General features: G+C 36.4%; 1 protein-coding gene across 2 annotated transcripts in view; it reads left to right on the top strand.

Moving 5' to 3' along the window:
* The first annotated feature begins 11,075 nt into the window (after positions 1-11,075).
* PELI2 (pellino E3 ubiquitin protein ligase family member 2) overlaps positions 11,076-19,110 on the top strand; it is a 114,942-nt gene continuing 106,907 nt past the window's right edge. The window contains exon 1 of one of the 2 annotated variants that reach the window (XM_074290209.1): positions 11,076-11,575. In XM_074290209.1, the coding sequence (XP_074146310.1) occupies positions 11,499-11,575 (77 nt within the window). In that variant the 5' untranslated portion in view covers positions 11,076-11,498. The remainder of the gene's footprint in view (positions 11,576-19,110) is intronic. The other variant, XM_074290207.1, reaches the window with a different exon arrangement.

The following is a 19,110-nucleotide window of genomic DNA, read 5'->3' on the forward strand; positions in this document are numbered from 1 at the left end:
AATAGAAGAATGTTAATTTTCAGATTATTTGTGATCAAAAAGACTTTTCTGAGACTCTTCAACGTAAGGCCCTGGGAGAATCAATCACCCAAGAAAATAATGCTTAGGATTCTTCAATTCACTAGAGAGTTGTCTTGAATTTAGAATTATGTATAAACATGCTCAAAAGTCCCTTATTGATTTTTTGGGAAAAAACAAATATGTAACTGAAAGGAAAAGTACATTATAAAGGAGAGGTTTTTCCCTCAGTTGATGTAATTATAGCATTTCCTCATAGATGATGAGGCTTTTATGTATTAATGAATAGTTAATATCTACCCTGAAAGGCTTTAAATAGTTAAATCCTTAATGTGGTAATGATTTTTCTTGATTACACATATATAACCTATCAGATTGCTAACTGTGTCAGGGAGGGGTGAGAGAAGGGAGAAAGGGATAGAATTTAGAAGTCACAATTTAAAAAGACAATAGATGTTAAAACTTTTTTGGAAAAATTATTATTAAAAACAAAAACAAACAAAAAAAATTAAGTACTGGAATGTTTAGGAATTCACTGGTTTGGGTGAGTACAGGCAAGAGTTGTTTGTAGGGAAGAAGTGTAATAGTGCAAGGGGGAAGAGGTGTAATTTCTAGGAGTAAAGTTATTTACCCAGAGGAAGACACCCTATTCAGCAGCTGAAGAATTAATTTAGAGTGTTTAAAGGAGCAGAGACACTTTTCTCCCATATTCCAATTTAGATACAAAGAGATTGTGACTTGAGGAAATTAAAAGGAAGAGGAACAACGATGAGAGCCAGATCTCTCTCTGGAGATCTATGCAGATAGGTGTGTTTAGCTATATGCTCTCAAGAAAGAAAAAAAAAAAGTAGACAAGACCCACTCTTAAGCTTAATCTTCATTATCAACATTTTCTTCATCACTTTCTTAATTCTAGACAACAAACAAAATAATAAACCAAGTCCTAATTTATAGCTTTACCTGTTTACAAGGTGTAATGGTCACACTGAAAATTTAACAATTGGCTCTCTTGAGTCTGTTTAGATTAATTCTATGATACTCAGGAAGTTATCCTGGTGATTTAGAGTCAACTAGCAGAGAAGAGCAATCCCAAGGTGACTAGCTGAATGTCCAACAGAGACATTGCAATTAGTGCAGAGCATTGTGAGGATGTCACAGGAAAGAAAGCACTTCCTGGATCTAGAATAGTAAATAACCTTGGTTTTATGTCACTGTACAATTGTGCCTGATCACCACTGTATTCTATGTATATCCTGCTCTTCCTAGGGATGTTAGGAAGAGTGTATAAAATGGAATTCTTGCACAAGTCTTTAAAAATATCAGGGTAAACTAAATATGCAATTAAAAGATGAGAAATTATGGTTGATTTCTCAATATTAATGTGTATGTTGTATGTATGTGTGTATGTATGTATATAAATAGTTAAATCCAAGACAAGCGGGACTTCACAAGAGAAACTTCCCCCCTCCCCAATTTCTATTTTGGTGTCCTTAAAAGTATACTATGTATTATATAAGCAGTTCACTAAATTTTGAAAGACAATAGTTTTTAGAATAAAGTTTAGAGCAAGGGATCAAACTATGGCCCTCGGGCCATATGGAGAGGGCTAGAACGTTTATGCGGCCCGCTGCTTATAGCAAATGGGCTGAGAGGCAGAGACAGAGTGTGAGTTTTTGCTTTTACTATAGTTGGGCCCCTCCCACAGTCTGAGGGACAGTGAACTGGCCCCTTATTTAAAAATTTTGAGGACCACTGGTTTAGAGTGTAACTGAATAGTTACATAATTTCACTTTGTTTTTGAGATGGTCACTTTGAATGGAGAGGGAAATAAATTATGAAATTCCCTCTCATTCCAAAATGTATTGCATATAATAATAACCATTCCATGAGAAGGGAAAAATAGGCCAAGCAATTAAGTAGTTGTAATCAGTTTTACAGCATTTAATTAATTTATATATTGAATTTCATGGTGGGGTTATTAAGAAGTATTACACTGGCAGTGTTAAAGGCTTGAACATTTGTAATCATCCTAAATGGGCTGGGTCATAGAAAGAATGAGTACTTTTCATTATTTTAGTTTTTGAGCTATTGTTTTCTAACTCATTAGTCACAGTCTGTATTTCTCTTTGAATTAACATTTTTGGTTTGTGACTGAAATATGTTTCATGTTTGAAAAAAATTTCATTTTGATGTTAAAACACTTTTTCCCCCTAAGGTAAGAATTTGAAGGTGATAGAAAATTTTTGTGAATTTTTATATCAGAATATATACAATAACATAGCTGGTTTAAAGCTTCAGATTAATGTTATCATAAGTTTCTATTCTGTTCAAAGTCTCAGCATTTTAATGCTGATTTATACCACTGATTTTATATATTAACTACTGTCATTTATTAATGTCATATTTTTGAAACTTTACATGACTGGACAATTGTGAGAAAGTATTTCATTTGAGGTGGTCCACCAACTCATGCACTATATAATAAAATTCAGTCAGTAAATCCTTACTCTAGTTTATTTATAATACTGAGTTCTACTTAACCATGACAAACCTAATTCTTGAAAAATATAAAACCTCAGTTATATAACCACTAGATTATATTTGTGGTTTAGATCATTTAGGGTTTGAAATTTATGAAGCAAGTTGTGATATGGAAAATATGTTGAACATTAATGACATATTATTGGGCTATCAAGGTGTGAACTTCAACCTGTTAACTGAACATGAGAATAATGTCAGAATAAAAGGTCCTTTGCAATTAAGAGGATCTATTTCATGAAACATAGTTATATAATAAGCATTATTAAACTCTCCAGTGATAAATTATGATTTTATTTTGAATATTGATGCTAACAGCTTATATTGTCTTTAAAGATAGAGATAGGATCATTTTATATTTGATGTTACATATCTATTTGGTCATATTGGGATAAACTTTGTAGTACAATGATATACAAAATAATTGCCTTTATTTGCAAGGGGCAATTTACTTTTATTCCTGGCTAATCTGAAGGTGTTCATGAGTACATAAAGAATAGCAAAATGTAATTTAACTTTATTAGGGCATTAGAAGAGATTTTAAGATCTTGACTTATTTCTGTTTTATTTAAATTAATTAATTTATGTTTAATAGACATTGCTTTATGTATCATGTTGGAAGAGAAAAATCAGAGCAAAAGGGAAAAAAAAACATAGAAAAGAAAGAAAAAAACAACAGAAAAAAAGAAGTGAACATAGCATGTGTTGATTTATATTCAATCTCCATGGCATTTTCTGGCCAAAGTCTATTGGGATTGTTTTGTTTCACTGAACTGCTGAGAAGAACCAAGTCTTTAATAATCAATCATTACACATTCTTGTTATTGTTATTGTGTACAAAGTATTCCTAGTTCTGCTTGTTTCACTGAGCATCAATTAGTATAAATCTTTTCCAGGCAGGCTTTTCTAAAATCAACTTGCTCATCATTTTTTTTTAATAGAAGACTTATTTCCATTTTTAATGTCATTTAGTTTTATTTGAAACCATTAGTTTCGGGGGCAGCTAGGTGGCGCAGTGGATAGAGCATCAGCCTTGGATTCAGGAGGACCTGAGTTCAAATCTGATCTCAGACACTTAACACTTCCTAGCTGTGTGACACTGGGCAAGTCACTTAACCCCAGCCTCAGAAAAAAAAAAAAAAAAAAGAAACCATTAGTTTCTTTCTCTATTATTCATGGAATACTGGTACTTCTTCATTGAACTCCTTAGAATTTAAGTTTTAATGACAATTTTTCACTACCCTCTTCTCCCCTCAATAAGAAACGATGTTTATAGCAACTACACCACAGTAGTTAAAACAAAGAATATGAACAAAATGAACAAAATACATATTGTAGTTTGGAAACAAGTTCTCATTGTTTTGGCTCTTCTAGCATTTGTAACATCAAACACCCTTTTAGAGATCCTAAAAAATGTCTGAGAAATCCAAATAGCTCCTTATTTACTCACATGCATTATTAATGTAAGTATGTGTCCAAAGGGGAAGAGTATTGATAATTAGTTATTGGAAATAGATCATCAACTTTGGATAATAAGTAATTGATTAATAGATTTGGGATAGTAATTTTGGAATTATTATTTGATCTTTGAATGTCAATTGGACAGTTATTGGATACTTATTTGATCAAGAATAAGATAAAAAACAATTCAGTTCTTATAGCTTTAGAGACATTATTTTACTAATTTATCAAGTGTTTGTGATTACTTTCAGTGTCACTCTGTACCTTTAGACCCACAGTGATGGAATACTGGGATGTAATAATTTTCTTATAGAAATCAACTATTACCTAATTGTTGTATATAGTATATACCAAGGTTTGTGATTCTCAGTGCTCAAGAATGTTAATGTACAGTAAGGTTCAAAGGAATGCACCAGGAGTGGGAATAGGCTTATAGGAACTGATTCTAGGATCCTTTTTTCTGCATCCTCTCCTCAAAGACAAAGTTAGCTCCTCTTTACGATAAGCAAAAGGGAAATCTTAGTTGTGGTAAGGATCCTAGAAGGTCAGACAAAGCGAAATTGAGATGTAAGTGGACTAGTGGTCTTTAGGATCCTCGGAGTTTAAGAGTTGAGTACTTAGGGACTTCCTTCGTGGATGGGACCTCCACCCATGGCGGGAACCCAGATCTCACTCTGAAGTCTCAGTCAAGTTCGGGATGTAACCTTCAGCATTGATTGGCTTGTGTCTGTGATCTCATTGACCCTATTTAAGCTCTGAACTGGAAGAGATTGCCCTTTTTCCCTTTTATCTCTTCTCTCCCTTTACTACTTTGAGACTGGACTGGGAGGTCGCTACCAAGGTAGGTGCAAGAGGTCATAGAGTAGATGTGATTTACGGGAATAAAGTCTAAGCTTGTTTATTTAAACTCTCCAGTGCTCTATTGTGCGCATAAACTGCTTCCACATGAGATAGTAGCCAGAGGATTCTAAGGAGCTCAAAACAGAGGTGAGATTGATATTTGCCAGTTTTTCTCTGATAGGCCTAGGAATAAGGACCAATTAGCATTAGTTAGGAAAGTAAAAACCCTAACAAGTTGCTTTTGGTTTTATTTTTTTAATGATAGCTTTTTACTTTCAAAATATATACAAAGATAGTTTTCAACAAATTCACTTTTGCAAAACCTTGTGTTCCAAATTTTTCTCCTTTCCTTCCCCCCATCTAGACAGTAAATAATATATGTTAAACATGTGTGTTTTTTTATACATATTTCCACATATATCATATTGCACAAGAAGAATCAGATTAAATCGGGGAAAAAATGAGAAAGAAAACAAAAAAACTAGCAAACAACAAAAAAGGTAAAAATATTGTGTTGCATTCCACATTTAGTTCCTAGGGTCCTCTCTGTGGGTAGAGATGGCTCTCTCCACAAAACTATTGGAATTGGCCTGAATTACCTCATTGTTGAAAAAAGGCATGTCCATCACAATAGATCATCACAAAATCTTGTTGCTGTGTAAAATATTCTCTTGGATATACTTACTTCACTTACCATCAGTTCATGTAAATCTCTCTAGGCCTTTCTGAAATCATCCCACTGATAATTTCTTATAAAACAATAACATTGTATAATATTCACATATCATAATTTATTCAGCTATTCCCCAACTGATGAGCATCCACTCAGTTTCTAGTTTTAATTTCATATAAAAGAGTTTATTTTTGATCACAGAGGAAATTGAGAAAGAGTAAAGTTTATTGAGAAGTAGAGAGCTGTGAGTTGGGTCTGACTCAAACCAATAATTAAGTGACACTAAAAGGATATGATACTTATAAATCACCTAGCACTTAATAGAAAAGAAGTTTACTTATAAATAATATGGGAAAGATTCTCAGTGAAGATATATATAGTAAAGAAACAGATAGATACAACTTCTATCATCTTAATCTGAAAATAGGTTAAGGCAAAAGGACGTCAGTTTATGGTACATCCACCAAGCCTAAGGAGCATAGGCTAGGACTAGCTTCCTTATTCCCCAGGCACTTCTATGTACCTAAATATCTAGAATTTATCTTAGATTAAGATATTTGCGGTCATGATCTTTATCAGAAGGAGATTTCACATTAGAAATTTCTCAATTTGTGCAGAAATGATGAAATAAAAAATCCTTCCCTTAGTTGAATGAGATAGGTAAGAAAAAGTACAAATGTAATTCCTGAATAATTAATAAATGAGGTAATATTTGCATTTTGCAAACCTTAAAGCATTATTTAAATACTAGTGATTATTATTACTATTTCATGAGGAAAATGATTATAATTTTCACATTTATGTTCATGTCTAAGAAAAGTTTTATCATCTAAACAAATACAGGTTGTGCATCTGCTCACAAGGGTTCACATGTAAAAGATATCAAATCTTTATTCCTTCTGGTGAGTTGGAGAACCATTAGGTCTTACCATTTACCCTACCTCTATGCCCTTCAAACCTATAGTATTGTCATTTGATATACTAACATAAGTAATAGCTGTTCAAACTTGTAAAAGGATTGTCGGCACAATAAGGACCCAGTCAAAGTCATGAAACATAAATTTGTGGTGGACCAAGTTTTGATATTTTCTCCAGCTTTGTTCAGCAGCATATGAATACTAGTGAAGGCAGAGTATAGTTGAAGGAATTCCAGACAAGGCTTGGCAGAACAAGATCATCAATAAGATCAAGGGGCAAGAAAGAAGATAGTGTAGAGGACTGGTTCATTAAGTGATTAAGATGTGAAATGGAAAAGAATGTAGCAATTCAGGAAAAAAAAACAGGGATAGAAATATTGGAGGTTAAGGTGAGGTTGAAAAAGAGTGTTGGAAATGTAAGGCAGAGGAAGAGATGGAAGGACAATAAATTCTGATTAGATAAAGAAATTTCAGAATTCATGAACATGAAATAGAACACTTGTAGATGACAGCTAAGTCAAGTGAGTGTAGGTGAGGTTGGGTGGAAGAGTAAATAGGTTATGAGAAATGAGTAAATTGTGAAACTGGGAGGTTTGAAAGAATATATAGAAAGTATTGAAGTTATTTTGTGGCCTATGGCACTTTTAAGAATAATGTAATCTGTTCATCTCTTTTAAAAGCATGTCTATTTTTATTGTTACCCTATGGGAGATCATGATTTCTACCCCTACTTTTGTGAATTCACCTAAAGTATGATAATTTCCCCCATAAAATCCATCATTTTAACTCTGTATGAATCTTGATATTTCAAATCTAATTCTTGTATAAAACATATGACTAGATTCTGTTTTCTAATTCATTCTATATATTTCCATTTTATAAGTTCAATCCATTCACTTTTCAAGTTAAATTAGCTAATTATGTATTTCTTTTCATGGTAGAACAGGAAGATTGAGATTAATAATAGTGATATATAATTGAAAAGATCTGCTTCTGTTTTACTGCTTCTCCTCCCTTCCCTTTTCCAGATTGCTGGGTCTTTGTCCCTTTAATCCTACCTTTAAAATCCTCCCCACCCGAAGTTGAGGTTTGTTTTATTTGTGACTATTCCCCCTTCTCTATTATACCCATTTATGGTCTTTTCCACTAGAATGTCCAATATAGAATGCCCTCTATTTCATTAATTTACCCTACAAGGTAAATTATTCTTGGCTATAAATCATTAATTAGCTTTTGTCTTTTTTGAGTATTGAGTTCCAATTTTTTTTCTGCTTTCTCTTGTGTGATGCTGATTTTGGTGTCTAAACTCTTTCTTTTTGGATGCTCAAACACATTAAAAAAATTTCCTTCACCAGAAGCTCAGGATTGAATTATGGATATTTTTGTTATATTTTCATTTTAGATATATCCCAGAAATCAATTGGTACAACCTTCCTATTTTCACCTTGCCCTTGTATTTTCATATGTCTGGAGAGTTTTTACTTATAATATTTTGAAATAAGGCATTAGATTTTTTGGAGAGTAGGAGTGGGGAGGACTTTTGGTTTTCATGTAGTCCCATGAACATATTCCTTTTTTACATTTTTGGATCAATTAGTTTTCATAATAGATATCTTTTTTTTTTTAAGCCTTTCAGTGTTGTTCTAATATTTAGTTCATGGAAACATTGTCTATTTTGTTATTGTCTATTCGTGGACAGTTAGGTGGCACAGTGGATGGAATGTTAGACCTGGAGTTCTGAGTTCAAATGTGACCTCAGACACTCACTATCTTGGCATGTCACTTAACCCAGTCTGTCTTAGTCTCTCATCTGTAAGATGAACTAGAAAAGAAAATGGCAAACCATTCCAGTATCTTTGCCAATAAAATATCAAATGAAATCACAAAGAGTCAGACATAACTGAACAACAATAACATGATCTTTTCTGGTTTTCAGGGAGTCCACTACTTGAGCAATCTTTTCTACCTTATGGTTTAAACTATTTATTCTTCTTCCAATTCTTTTCTCTAGACCTCCTATTTTTGTTTATAATTCTGTTTTTATTCTTGCTTAACTTCTTTCAGGTTTTTTTAAAGTAGTTTTTATGACAAAACCAATTTTTTTCTCTTTTGAGGATTATTGACACATAATATATCTTAATCATATTTGGCATTTTCTTTTTTTTAATTGCATCCCTCGTCTCAGAATCATTCATTTACTCTTCTGTGCCAGGATGAGGATATGTCCATTTTCATGCACTTGAATGAGGATATAAAATCAGACCCTGAGAGTACTCAGGATTTGAGATACTGGCTTTTACTTTCTTTGCTTTGTTTGTGCTTAGAGCACTGACATTTATTTATTTATTTTTTGGTTATATGGGCTATATATATATATATTTATTATAGTTTTTTATTTACAAAACATATGCATGGGTAATTTTTCAACATTGACCATTGCAAAAATCTTCTGTTCCAACTTTTCTCCTCCTTCTCCCCACCCCCTCCCCTAGATGGCAGGTAGTACAATACATGTTAAATATATTAAATTGAATATATGTATACATATTTATACAGTTATCTTGTACACAAGAAAAATTGGACCTAGAAAGCCTGAGAGGGAAAACGAAAATGCTAGCAAATAAAAACAGAAAGAATGAAAATGCTATCTTGTGGTCCACACTTATTTCCCATAGTTCTTTCTCTGGGTGTAGCTGACTCTCTTCATTACTGAACAGTTGGAACTAGTTTAAATCATCTCATTATTGAAGAAAGCCATGTCCATCAGAATTGATCATCATATATTATTGTTGTTGAATTGTAAAATGATGTCCTGGTTCTGCTCATTTCACTCAGCATCAGTTCATGTAAGTCTCTTCAGGCCTCTCTGAAATCCTGCTGGTCATTTCTTACAGAACAATAATATTCCATAATATTCAGATACCACAATTTATTTAACCATTCTCCAATTGATGGGCATCCACTCAGTTTCCAGTTTCTGCCACTACAAAGAGGGCTGCCACAAACATTCTTGCACATACAGGTCCCTTTCCCTTCTTTAAGATCTCTTTGGGATATAAGCCCAGTAGTAACACTGCTGGGTCAAAGGGTATGCACAGTTTGATAACTTTTTGAGCATAGTTCCAAATGAGTACTGACATTCTTAAATGACACTGCTTAGATCTCTGTGGTTGACTCTCCATGATTAAGATACTGCCATGGTTCTCTTCCCCCTCCCTTCCTTCCCTTTCCCTATCAGGACATTGTAGCTTTTAACTCCCCTAGGGTTTCCCTGTTTGGGAGGCTAACTTAGACTTCTAGTTTGTTTATTTGAGCAAAAGCTAGCTACTCTGGCTGGTTTCCTTTTCCAGTGTTTTTAGGTTTTGACTGTCTTTTTGTGCAGTTCTTGTCCAGTTAAAGGAGCTGATATTTTTCTTTGGATTTCTTGATTCCTATTCAATCTAGTTCTCTTTTTAGATAATTTCTGGAACAAAAGAAGGAGACGTGGGCTCCTGTATGAACTTTCCCTTCTTATAGAAAATGTGTAGTGTTTCTCATTCCCAAAACTTTTTGAATGCTCAATAACCAAATAGTCAATAATTAGCATTTATTAATTGGTATACTAGGCTTTGGGCTAAGCACCGAGGACACAAAAGCAAAAATATAATATTGGATATGGAATTATACTTTTTTTCACCAGGACAATTTTTTTCCTTTATTCTAGAATAATTTTAATTCACAATAATGGCCATTTATGCAAGTTGACTATCATCATCATCCTTATCCATATTTATCTGTCCCCGTTGTCTTCAACAGTCATCATCATCATCATCATCATCATCATCATCATCATTATCATCAGCAAGCTTATCCACCAAGAAGCCCAATATTAACTTCCTGTTAATAAGTTGTCCTTGAATAAAAGTGCTGTCCTTGAAAAGTGCCCGTAGTACTTAATTTCAAAATTTTCACTATTATTCTGTTTACACGGTACCCTGCTAATTGTAAACTGGGATTCCTGTGGGAATAATTTATTTCTCAAAACGATGCTCCATCTGGAATAAAAATTTTTCAAAGGCTTCCCACCATCTATCATGAGTCCTTCTCACTCTATATATGGAGGAGTGTGTTTACGTGTGTGTTTTCTTTTAAATGTTTTATACCATATTGTAAAGACTTTTTTTTTTTTTTTTTAAACCACGGGCTGAATCATCTGCGTTCCTTAAAGCTCCATACATACTGTATTAATTTCTCCCATTCACACCTTCTCTTCCGGTGTGTCCTCCAGGTCAGTTGGGTATCAGATAATTCCACGTGCCCGACAAGAAAACTGGAAGAGAGAAGCATTCTTCAAGTTTAGAAAAGAATGGAAAAAAAATAGAGTTGTCCCTTTAAGAACCTCCTTTCCATTTTACTCTATGTTTACATAACATAGGGGACGATTCCAACGGCGAGACCACGAGGGGGAGGCAGTTTCTTTTCTTTCTTTTTTTGGGGGTGTGTGGGGCAGCTGCCGGGGGTGGGGGTGAGGTCTCCCCTACCCCACGTGCTCCAGAAGGGGGAGTCCCATGGGTTGGGAGTAGCTCTCGGGGCCGCACTTTCTTCGGGGGCGGGCTTGGGGCGGCTGCCGGCGGCCGGAGGCGGGGGTGGCTCCGCTGGTCGCAGTTCGCTCCTCCCTCGACTGCACGACTCCGCCGCTTCGCTGCGCTCCTCCTCCGGCAGACTGTTCGCTTGTAAACCCGTTGCCTCCGGCTCCGTCGCTCCGGGACGGCCGCTGAGCTACGAGTTGGGGCCACCTCGGGAGGAACGCGGGGTCGATCCAGGGCTCGGCGGGCGCGCGGGCGAAGAGCCCAGGAGCCAAGACGGAGCCGCTCGGGGACTGGCCGCCCCGCGGCCCCCTCGCCGCCGTCCCTTTCCCTAGCTCCCTGGTTCCCTTCTCCGTATGGGATTGTAGCCGCGGCGCGGACCCGGCGGGGATCGCGGAGGAGGCGGCGGCGCCCCCGGGGCCGGGGCCGCTGGAGCTCGGGGAGGACGAGGACCTGGAGGACGAGGAGGGAACCGATCGCGGGTCCATGTTCGCCCCGGGTTCGGAGGAGCCCTGCGCCCCAAGCAAAGAGCCGCGGAAATACGGGGAGCTCGTGGTGTTAGGGTGAGTGAGGGCCCCGGAGCGCCGCTCCCGCCCGGGGGATCCCCGTGGGGAGTCGGGTCAGTCTGTCTGCCAGTACCTCTTTATTAAGCTCTGCTGTGTGCCGAGCTCTGTGCTGTGCGCTGAGGGTACAAAGAATGGCCCGTGACGGTCCCTGCCCTCGAGGAGTTCTAGTCCGGGGAGCACGCCGGTGGCGTGCAGGCAACTGCGTGCAAAGAAGCTGCGACCAGGAGAGAGTGGAGAACTCCCCCCCTCGCCCTTTCCGGGGCCACGAAAAGTAGGGGCCGAAGCGGAGGTTGGGCCCGAAAGTGGGACTGTATACAGCTGGGGCCATTGTTGGGCTGGGACTAAAGGCGCAGATTCTCAGTGTGATTGCTTCGTCTGTGGGAGTCTCTTTCCAATCTCACTAGAATGTAGGGTGTCCTGGGAAGTGTGCATATGGTGGGGGGAGGGGAGAGGGTGGTGTGGGAACTTAATACCTTTCTCCTGGGCCTCTCGGGCCGGGCTGAGTTAAGAGGTTTTGCGAGTGTGTGTGAGCTTGTAAGGGAGTCGGGGGTGGGAGAAAGGGAATTGCTGCTCTGCTTTTCCATGTAACTACCGAGACTAATTCTTTTTTCTTTCCTTTTCCCTCCTTCACTCCCCTTTTTCCTTTTTCCTTCATCCCCGTCTCCTTTCTCTTTTTCCTCTTTCTCCACTCGTCTTCCCCTTCTTTTTCACTTCTCCCCTTTCCTCCCTCCTCTTTCTTCTCTTTTCTCTCTTCTTTCTCTTTCTCCTTTTCCTTTCTTCCTTTCATCCCTTTTCTTCCTCTGTTCTCCTTCCCTTCTTGAAGTTCTTCCTCTTCCTTTTGAAGAAATCTGGGGGAAGTTCTAGGGTTGGAGGATTAGTAAGGATGTATCCTGGAGGGGGAGGGCGGAATAAAGTTTGTGTGAATGGGGGGACCTGGTATGGGGGCAGGAGGAATACTAATGATGTGTCTCCGAGGGGTGGGGAAGAGGCGGCATCGGAACACTTTGAATCTCTGGAGGACTAAATTCTAGGGCTAGATTAGTAGTGATGTGTCTTGGAGGGGTGGGAATGGGGGTGGAGATTGTGTGTGTGTGTGTGTGTGTGTGTGTGTGTGTGTGTGTGTGTGTGTGTGTGTGATTACTGTGAATCGCTGCCTCGTTTTAAGGGCTGAAGGATTAGCTAGAGACTTTGGCTGCTGTGGGAGGACGAGGTTGCTGTGTGGTGGAGAGTGTATAAAGTGCACTGGGGATAATGGGAGGAATTGTTTTGGGAGGGAGGTTTAGGTGCGATTCATGCTCCACGAGGGAAAATTAGGTTTTGCGTGTATATTTTTCTTTTATGCACCCTCATCCCCTTTGCTACAGTGTTTTTATTTAGGGTCCGACAGATGGATGCTGAGATTTTTTTGGGATGGGTACTAATTTGCAGCCTAAATTGGGAAGAAGCAGACAATTACACACACGTATATATAGTTATGGTAACGGGAACATCCATAGTCTGGGGAAAGGCCCTGTGGTGAACTGTCTGGACCAAATTCGTTGGTCTGGTCTTTTGTGAACTTTTCTCCATTGGGAGTTTACGAGTTCGTTGGGTACAGGAATTAAGAGGTAGCTTCTTCCTGACATTGGAACTTGAGTTGGGGAGTGGGGAGCAAGGCTGTGTTCTTTTGACACCAGCGCTGCATCTTGAAGGTGGAATCTCGGAAATGATACTTCCTCATAACCAGTGAGAGACAGCAGTAGGAGTTCCTAGGGATTTAGCTCTGTTCTCTCTACTGGGTGAAGACCACATCTTGAAGATAGTAATTATGTATAATCATCAAACTGAAGCAATTGGGAAACCTAATTTTATCTACTCTGTCCTTGTCACATTTTCCATTATTTATCCTTAATAAATAAAGGGCTCTAGTTAAAGAAGAAGAGTGAAAGGGGAATATTCTGGGAGGGAGAAGATAATATCAACTTGGGAAAAATAGAATTTGGGTTAGACTATAGAATGAACATGTTTTTATACTTACTTAGATATAGAGTTGTGAGTTTTCTTCCTTTTTAGTTAAGATAATGAGGCATTTTTTCAGGGGATAGATATTGGTGGGGAAAAGATACATAGGCAAAATAAAAGGCTTCTAACTTGATTTTTAAAAAGCTGAATTATTCTACAGATATAAACATTTAGATTTGCTATTTTCTCATTTGATCCTCATAATATCCATGTGATAGAGGTTTTCTTACTTAGGAGAAAATAGGTTTGGAGGAGTTAAGTGAAACATGTCCTTGGTCACAAAATTGGCAAGTTTTTGGAGATATGATTTGAATTTAGGTCTCTTCTGACTCACAAGTTCAGAGAGAGCTCTTGCTCTCTGTATGCTATCTTTATTTTTGTAGCTGAACTTCTTAAAGTATCACTTAAGAAACCATATTTCTTGCAAAAATGTATCAGAACTTTAAAAGAGAAACATATATGATAGATTTTTAACAAGTTGCCAGTCAGGATTTTCAAGTCCTTACTCTTTCTGTTCCTATTACCGGAATGTTTATTAGCATTAACCAGTTTTAGATAGTTAAGTTTCAAGATAAGCATTTCCCTTCATTACCAAAAAAATTGCATTAAAATGCTTTGAATGGTGGAGATATGGGAAATTACAAAAAAACTGTTATAACTTTTGATCTGTTTTATGCCTGTTGAGACTAACCATTTTTAGTGGTGGTTAGTAATATTTGTTACAGCTAAGGTGAGGCAGACAAGGTTAAGTCACTCAGATAGTAAGTGTTTGAGCCTAGTTTTGAATTTGGGAAGAGAATTCCACACTCCAGGCCATCCACTGTGGTATCTAGTTGCCCCCTTGAAGACCTTTAGCAATTAAAAAACAAACAACCTATTTTCTCTTTCTCTTTACTCTCCTGTTTCATTTTGCTTCCTTAACTCTCCCTCTTCCCTTTCTACTCATCTTTTCCTCCCTCCTTTATTAAAAATTTTTGGACATTGTTAATTTTGGGGGATTTTATTTTTCTTTGTATTTAATCAGCAGCTAAGTGGTACAGTAAAGTACTGTGTCTGGAGTTAAGAAGATCTGAGTTCAAACCTCATGACCTTAAATATCTCTTGGGCAAGTCATTTAATCTATCTATCAGTGTTTTTATGAGATAGTACAGTGCCTGGCACATAGTGTTTCCTTTCTTCCTTCCTAATTAAAATTTGCATCCTAATAACTCCCATGCTTTGGTCATAGTTCTGCTTTTTTGGCAAAAGCAGAACAAATCTAAGCCCCATTTCACTTAATATATATTTGTCCATTAAGAACATAAAGATCCCTCTCAAGCTGCCAAAAAATCTTTGTGAGAAATCTCATTATATAAAAGTCTCATTATGTTGCTTTCTTACTTAAAAAAATCTTAGGGGCTCCTTATGGTTTCTAGGATAAAATACACATTCCTTATTTAAAGTCTTAAAATCGACTTCAATCTGACTTCTGCCTTTTTAATCTTATTTCACACTATTCCCCTTTATGTGCCAAATTGAACCGAAAGCTGTCTCACTGAATATAGCATTTTTCTGCCATTTTGTAGGAAGAGGCTTTATCTCCCATCCTGATTGTATAGCATTTATACTTCCTTTTTCTACATTTCTGTCTTTGGAACTTTTGGGGTTCTTAGTTTACTTTATTCTGCTTCAAGTGCTTATCCTTTGTCTTCCTACTTAGTTCTTTTCCTGGCACACTTTGTCTTATCTCTCTTGCTTGTCATTAGTTTAAATTTGTTCTGTTTTTACCAAAAAGGCAGAACTATGACCAAAGCATGTGAATTACTAGGATAGAAATTTAGAGTAGGAAGGAAGAAAGGAAACAAGCACTGCTATGTGTTAGGCACTGTGCTTACTATCTCATTTGATTCTCATAAAGACATTGGTAGGTAGGATACCTCATTTTACCTGGGGATATATTTTCTATTGTACAAGATGTGTACTAGCAACTTGAGAGTAAAGGTAGGGAGGATTCCTCCATTCCTCCCCTTCCCCCCTCCCCCCAATAGTCTCCAGTGCTTAACAAAGCCTTGATGTGCAGTGGCTCTCAACAAATGTTTTCTGAATTAAATTGAATTGAATTTACCTGTTGAGAAAGTTATGATTGTTAGTAATTTTAAACTCTCAAAACTTTTAATCCTTTAAGTGCATATGGTGTTAGATCTTTTTTCTGTCTTCCAAATGGAAACATTTAGGAACTATATCAAATCAAATTCTGATTCTGTAGTTTTGAAAGTTCTCAGAAAACAGTAAAATATGTACAGCCATTCTACATTGTAAAATAAATATAAAATAAACATCCAAAAAAAGATCTGTTAATATAGCTTATAAGTTAGGCTTGTTGGAAGTTTAAATGTCTCATCACAAAATAGAATCATAAGACTTTATTGTATCATTTGCTTAATAATACTGAGAGTGGTTTTTTTTTTTTTAAACCTAAACAGTTCATCGTTTATATTGAGTGGTTTGATTTACTATAATTATCAAATTGTTCAAAGGCATTATCAGATAATAAAATTTTGAATAACCATTTTTTCAGCTCTTGGCTGACAGGTGATATTATTCAGTGGAATTAAATGCCTTAAAAATGAGCAAGAAATAGTTGAAATTAAAACAGAAACCCCCCCCACACCCCCCCCCAAATCTGGCATTTAAAATTTTTGTACATACTTAAAATTCCACTGATAGAATTTAAATAGGAAAACTTTTTGCATAATAATGTTCTAATCCTCTCCCCAAGCCTGTCTTCTTTCAGCAGAGCACTTTGCCTCCTACTTTATTATTTCTAGATTTTTCTTGTCCCCTAATTTTGTACCTTTAAACACTTCTAAGTCAACCCCTACTTTTTCTTCCTTTGTGGTTCTTAATCCTATCTGGGACTGTCTCCTTAGCCTTGGATTATTTTGTAACTCAACTCTCCCTTAATTTCTCCCTATCTCTTGATTCCTTTCTTTGTCATAAACTTAACTAGTCTCTGCCAAAAGGGTGAATTCAGTCTTCTGGGGTCATGATTATTTAGTTATTGATTAGATTTCTTAAATCTTTCAGGTTGTCCTTTATAATGTTGTAGTCACTGCATAAATTTTTCTAAGTCTGTTGTTCACTCTAACATTCATTCATTGAATTCTTACAAGTTTCTTTGAATTCATTTCTTTAGTCATTTCTTACTACACAAATAATATATTTTAGAATTCATATGTCATAAGGGTTTCTTTGTTACTGCTAATAACATTTCTCCCTCCTTCTCCCCCCCCCCCCCCCTTTACCCTGTAAGCTCTGGATTTTTACTGTATCTCTCCTTGCCTTGTTTTCCAGGTCAGTCATTGTTTATCATAAGATACCTTGCATTTTCTTCCTTCGATTAGAAAAAAAAATTTCTGTGTGTGTGTGTGTGTGTGTGTGTGTGTGTGCTGTAAATGACATCTATTGGCTGTTTTATTTTTCACGGATACCACATTTGTATAAGATTTTCCATCTTTTGTTTTTTTTAAGCTATTTTCCTTTCAAATTTTTATTCTAAAACTGTTATTTAATTTGCATAATTACATTTTTTTAACCCTTGCTTAATTTCTTGCAAATATTCTTGTAGGCTTTGTGTCCAAACTATCTTTTTCTCTGAGTCTTTTAAAAAAATTCTTGTTTATCTCCTGATCCTTAATATTTATTTCTTCATGATATTTCTTCTCTGTTTCACTTGTTTGGATTGTTTGTTGTATGAGGTCCAATTTCTACCCCCTCTTATACTCTTGGTCTGCTAGGTCTTGACAGTTTTCTAGACCTCTTCCTCACCTCTGCCTCTCCTGATATGATTTTGGCAAGTTTATTTGTGCCTTCCTCCCTCACTCTTTCACTCCCAAAACAAAACACCTACCAATTCTACAATCACCTGTTCACATCAAGAGTTGTGGGAGTGCGGATTCATTCTTCCTTAGACTTCTCATTCTGATTGTTGACAGAGGCAACTTCTACTTCTCTTTTTTATTCTCTGGGCTTCCATATTAACAATTTAAAATTTATAAAGCACTTTCCTCACAATATTATGAAATAGGCAATTACAATATCATCCTCATTTTGTAGATGAAATTTCTCTAGATCTTTCTTAGTCAAAGTGATATATAAGCTGAAATAAAATGTAAAAAATATTATGAGACCCTTCATCAGATAGGAAGATAAAAAGACTATAACTAGATTTCCAATTTTTGATGTCCTATAAAGTCATCCTTACAAAAGATTTTGTTAACATGCTCTGAGACATAATATACTTCATTGTAACATAGTTAATCAGGAAGGTGAAGTTATTGTGATTAGAGGAAAATTAACCAATACTCTGGGAAAATATAAAATAAACTGATAGATTTCACTGGTTATTAATTTTGCAGCTTCTGTCAGGTGAGCTAAACAAAAATGTCAGTATAAATAGTTAGAATTGGGATTTGAAACTCAGCTAGTAACAAATTGTTAGACTCTAGAAATCAGTTTTCACAGAATCATAGAACAGAAATGGAAGGGATCTTGGAGGATACTGTATTCAATCAACACTAGTCTTCACTTTTTACTTTGGGAGAATTCTAGTTTTTGCTGGCATCCAACCTAAGTTTTCCTTTTCACAGTTTTTTATCCATTGTTCCTACGTATGCTCTTAGGGGCCAAAAAAACTAAGTTTAATCTTTCTTTCTTTGATGCCCTTTCTAACAACTAAGAAGTCCTTCTTTAAGTTTTCCTTTCTTCAGAGTAAATATTTTATTCAAGTGAAACTCAAGGAATGATAAGGTCCTTCACCAATCTGTTGTTGTCTTCTAGTTGTTCTGTTTTGCTGTCTTCTGGTTGTTCTGTTGATTACCAATGTCATTTTAAAATTTATTTAATTAACTAATTAATTTTATTTTAATAACTTAATTAATGTCATTCCTAAAATGGAAGTAAACACAACACTTCAGATATGGTGTGACAAAGGAAGATAACTTTTTTTTTTTTTTTTAAGACATTGCATTGCTTAATATAGATAGATAAGCAAGTCTGCTGAAGGCTGGAGATTCTAGCAAGTAGAACAGTACCTATCCTCCCTGGAATTTACATTCCAATGGGGAAATTCAGTAGAGATAGGGGTGCTGGAATTGGAAAATGGTGAAGGAGAGAATATGTGAAGAATACATTTGCCCAGTCAGTGAGGCAATCATAGAGAAGTAGCCATCAGAGACCATAGAGGTCAGCATGAGGTGAACAACTATGACTGGGTGCTGAGCTTGTAAAAGCCCCAAGTTTTTTGTTCTAGGCTTTTTTTTTTAAACTGTTTTCTTCATTTCACCCCCATCTTATACTTCTTGAACTCATAAAGACTTTACATCTATCTCTGTGAAATTTCATCATTGGCATTAGACCAAAATTTTAGCCTGTCAAGATCTTTTTGAATCTTGAATGTCATTCAACCTGTGCTGATCTAGCTTTGTTTTTCTTCCTATAAACTTGATAAGCATGCTAGTATCATATAGCCAAACACAGATTTTGGAGCCATT

This window comes from Sminthopsis crassicaudata, chromosome 2, assembly GCF_048593235.1.
Source record: "Sminthopsis crassicaudata isolate SCR6 chromosome 2, ASM4859323v1, whole genome shotgun sequence".
Taxonomy (NCBI): Eukaryota; Metazoa; Chordata; class Mammalia; order Dasyuromorphia; family Dasyuridae; genus Sminthopsis; species Sminthopsis crassicaudata.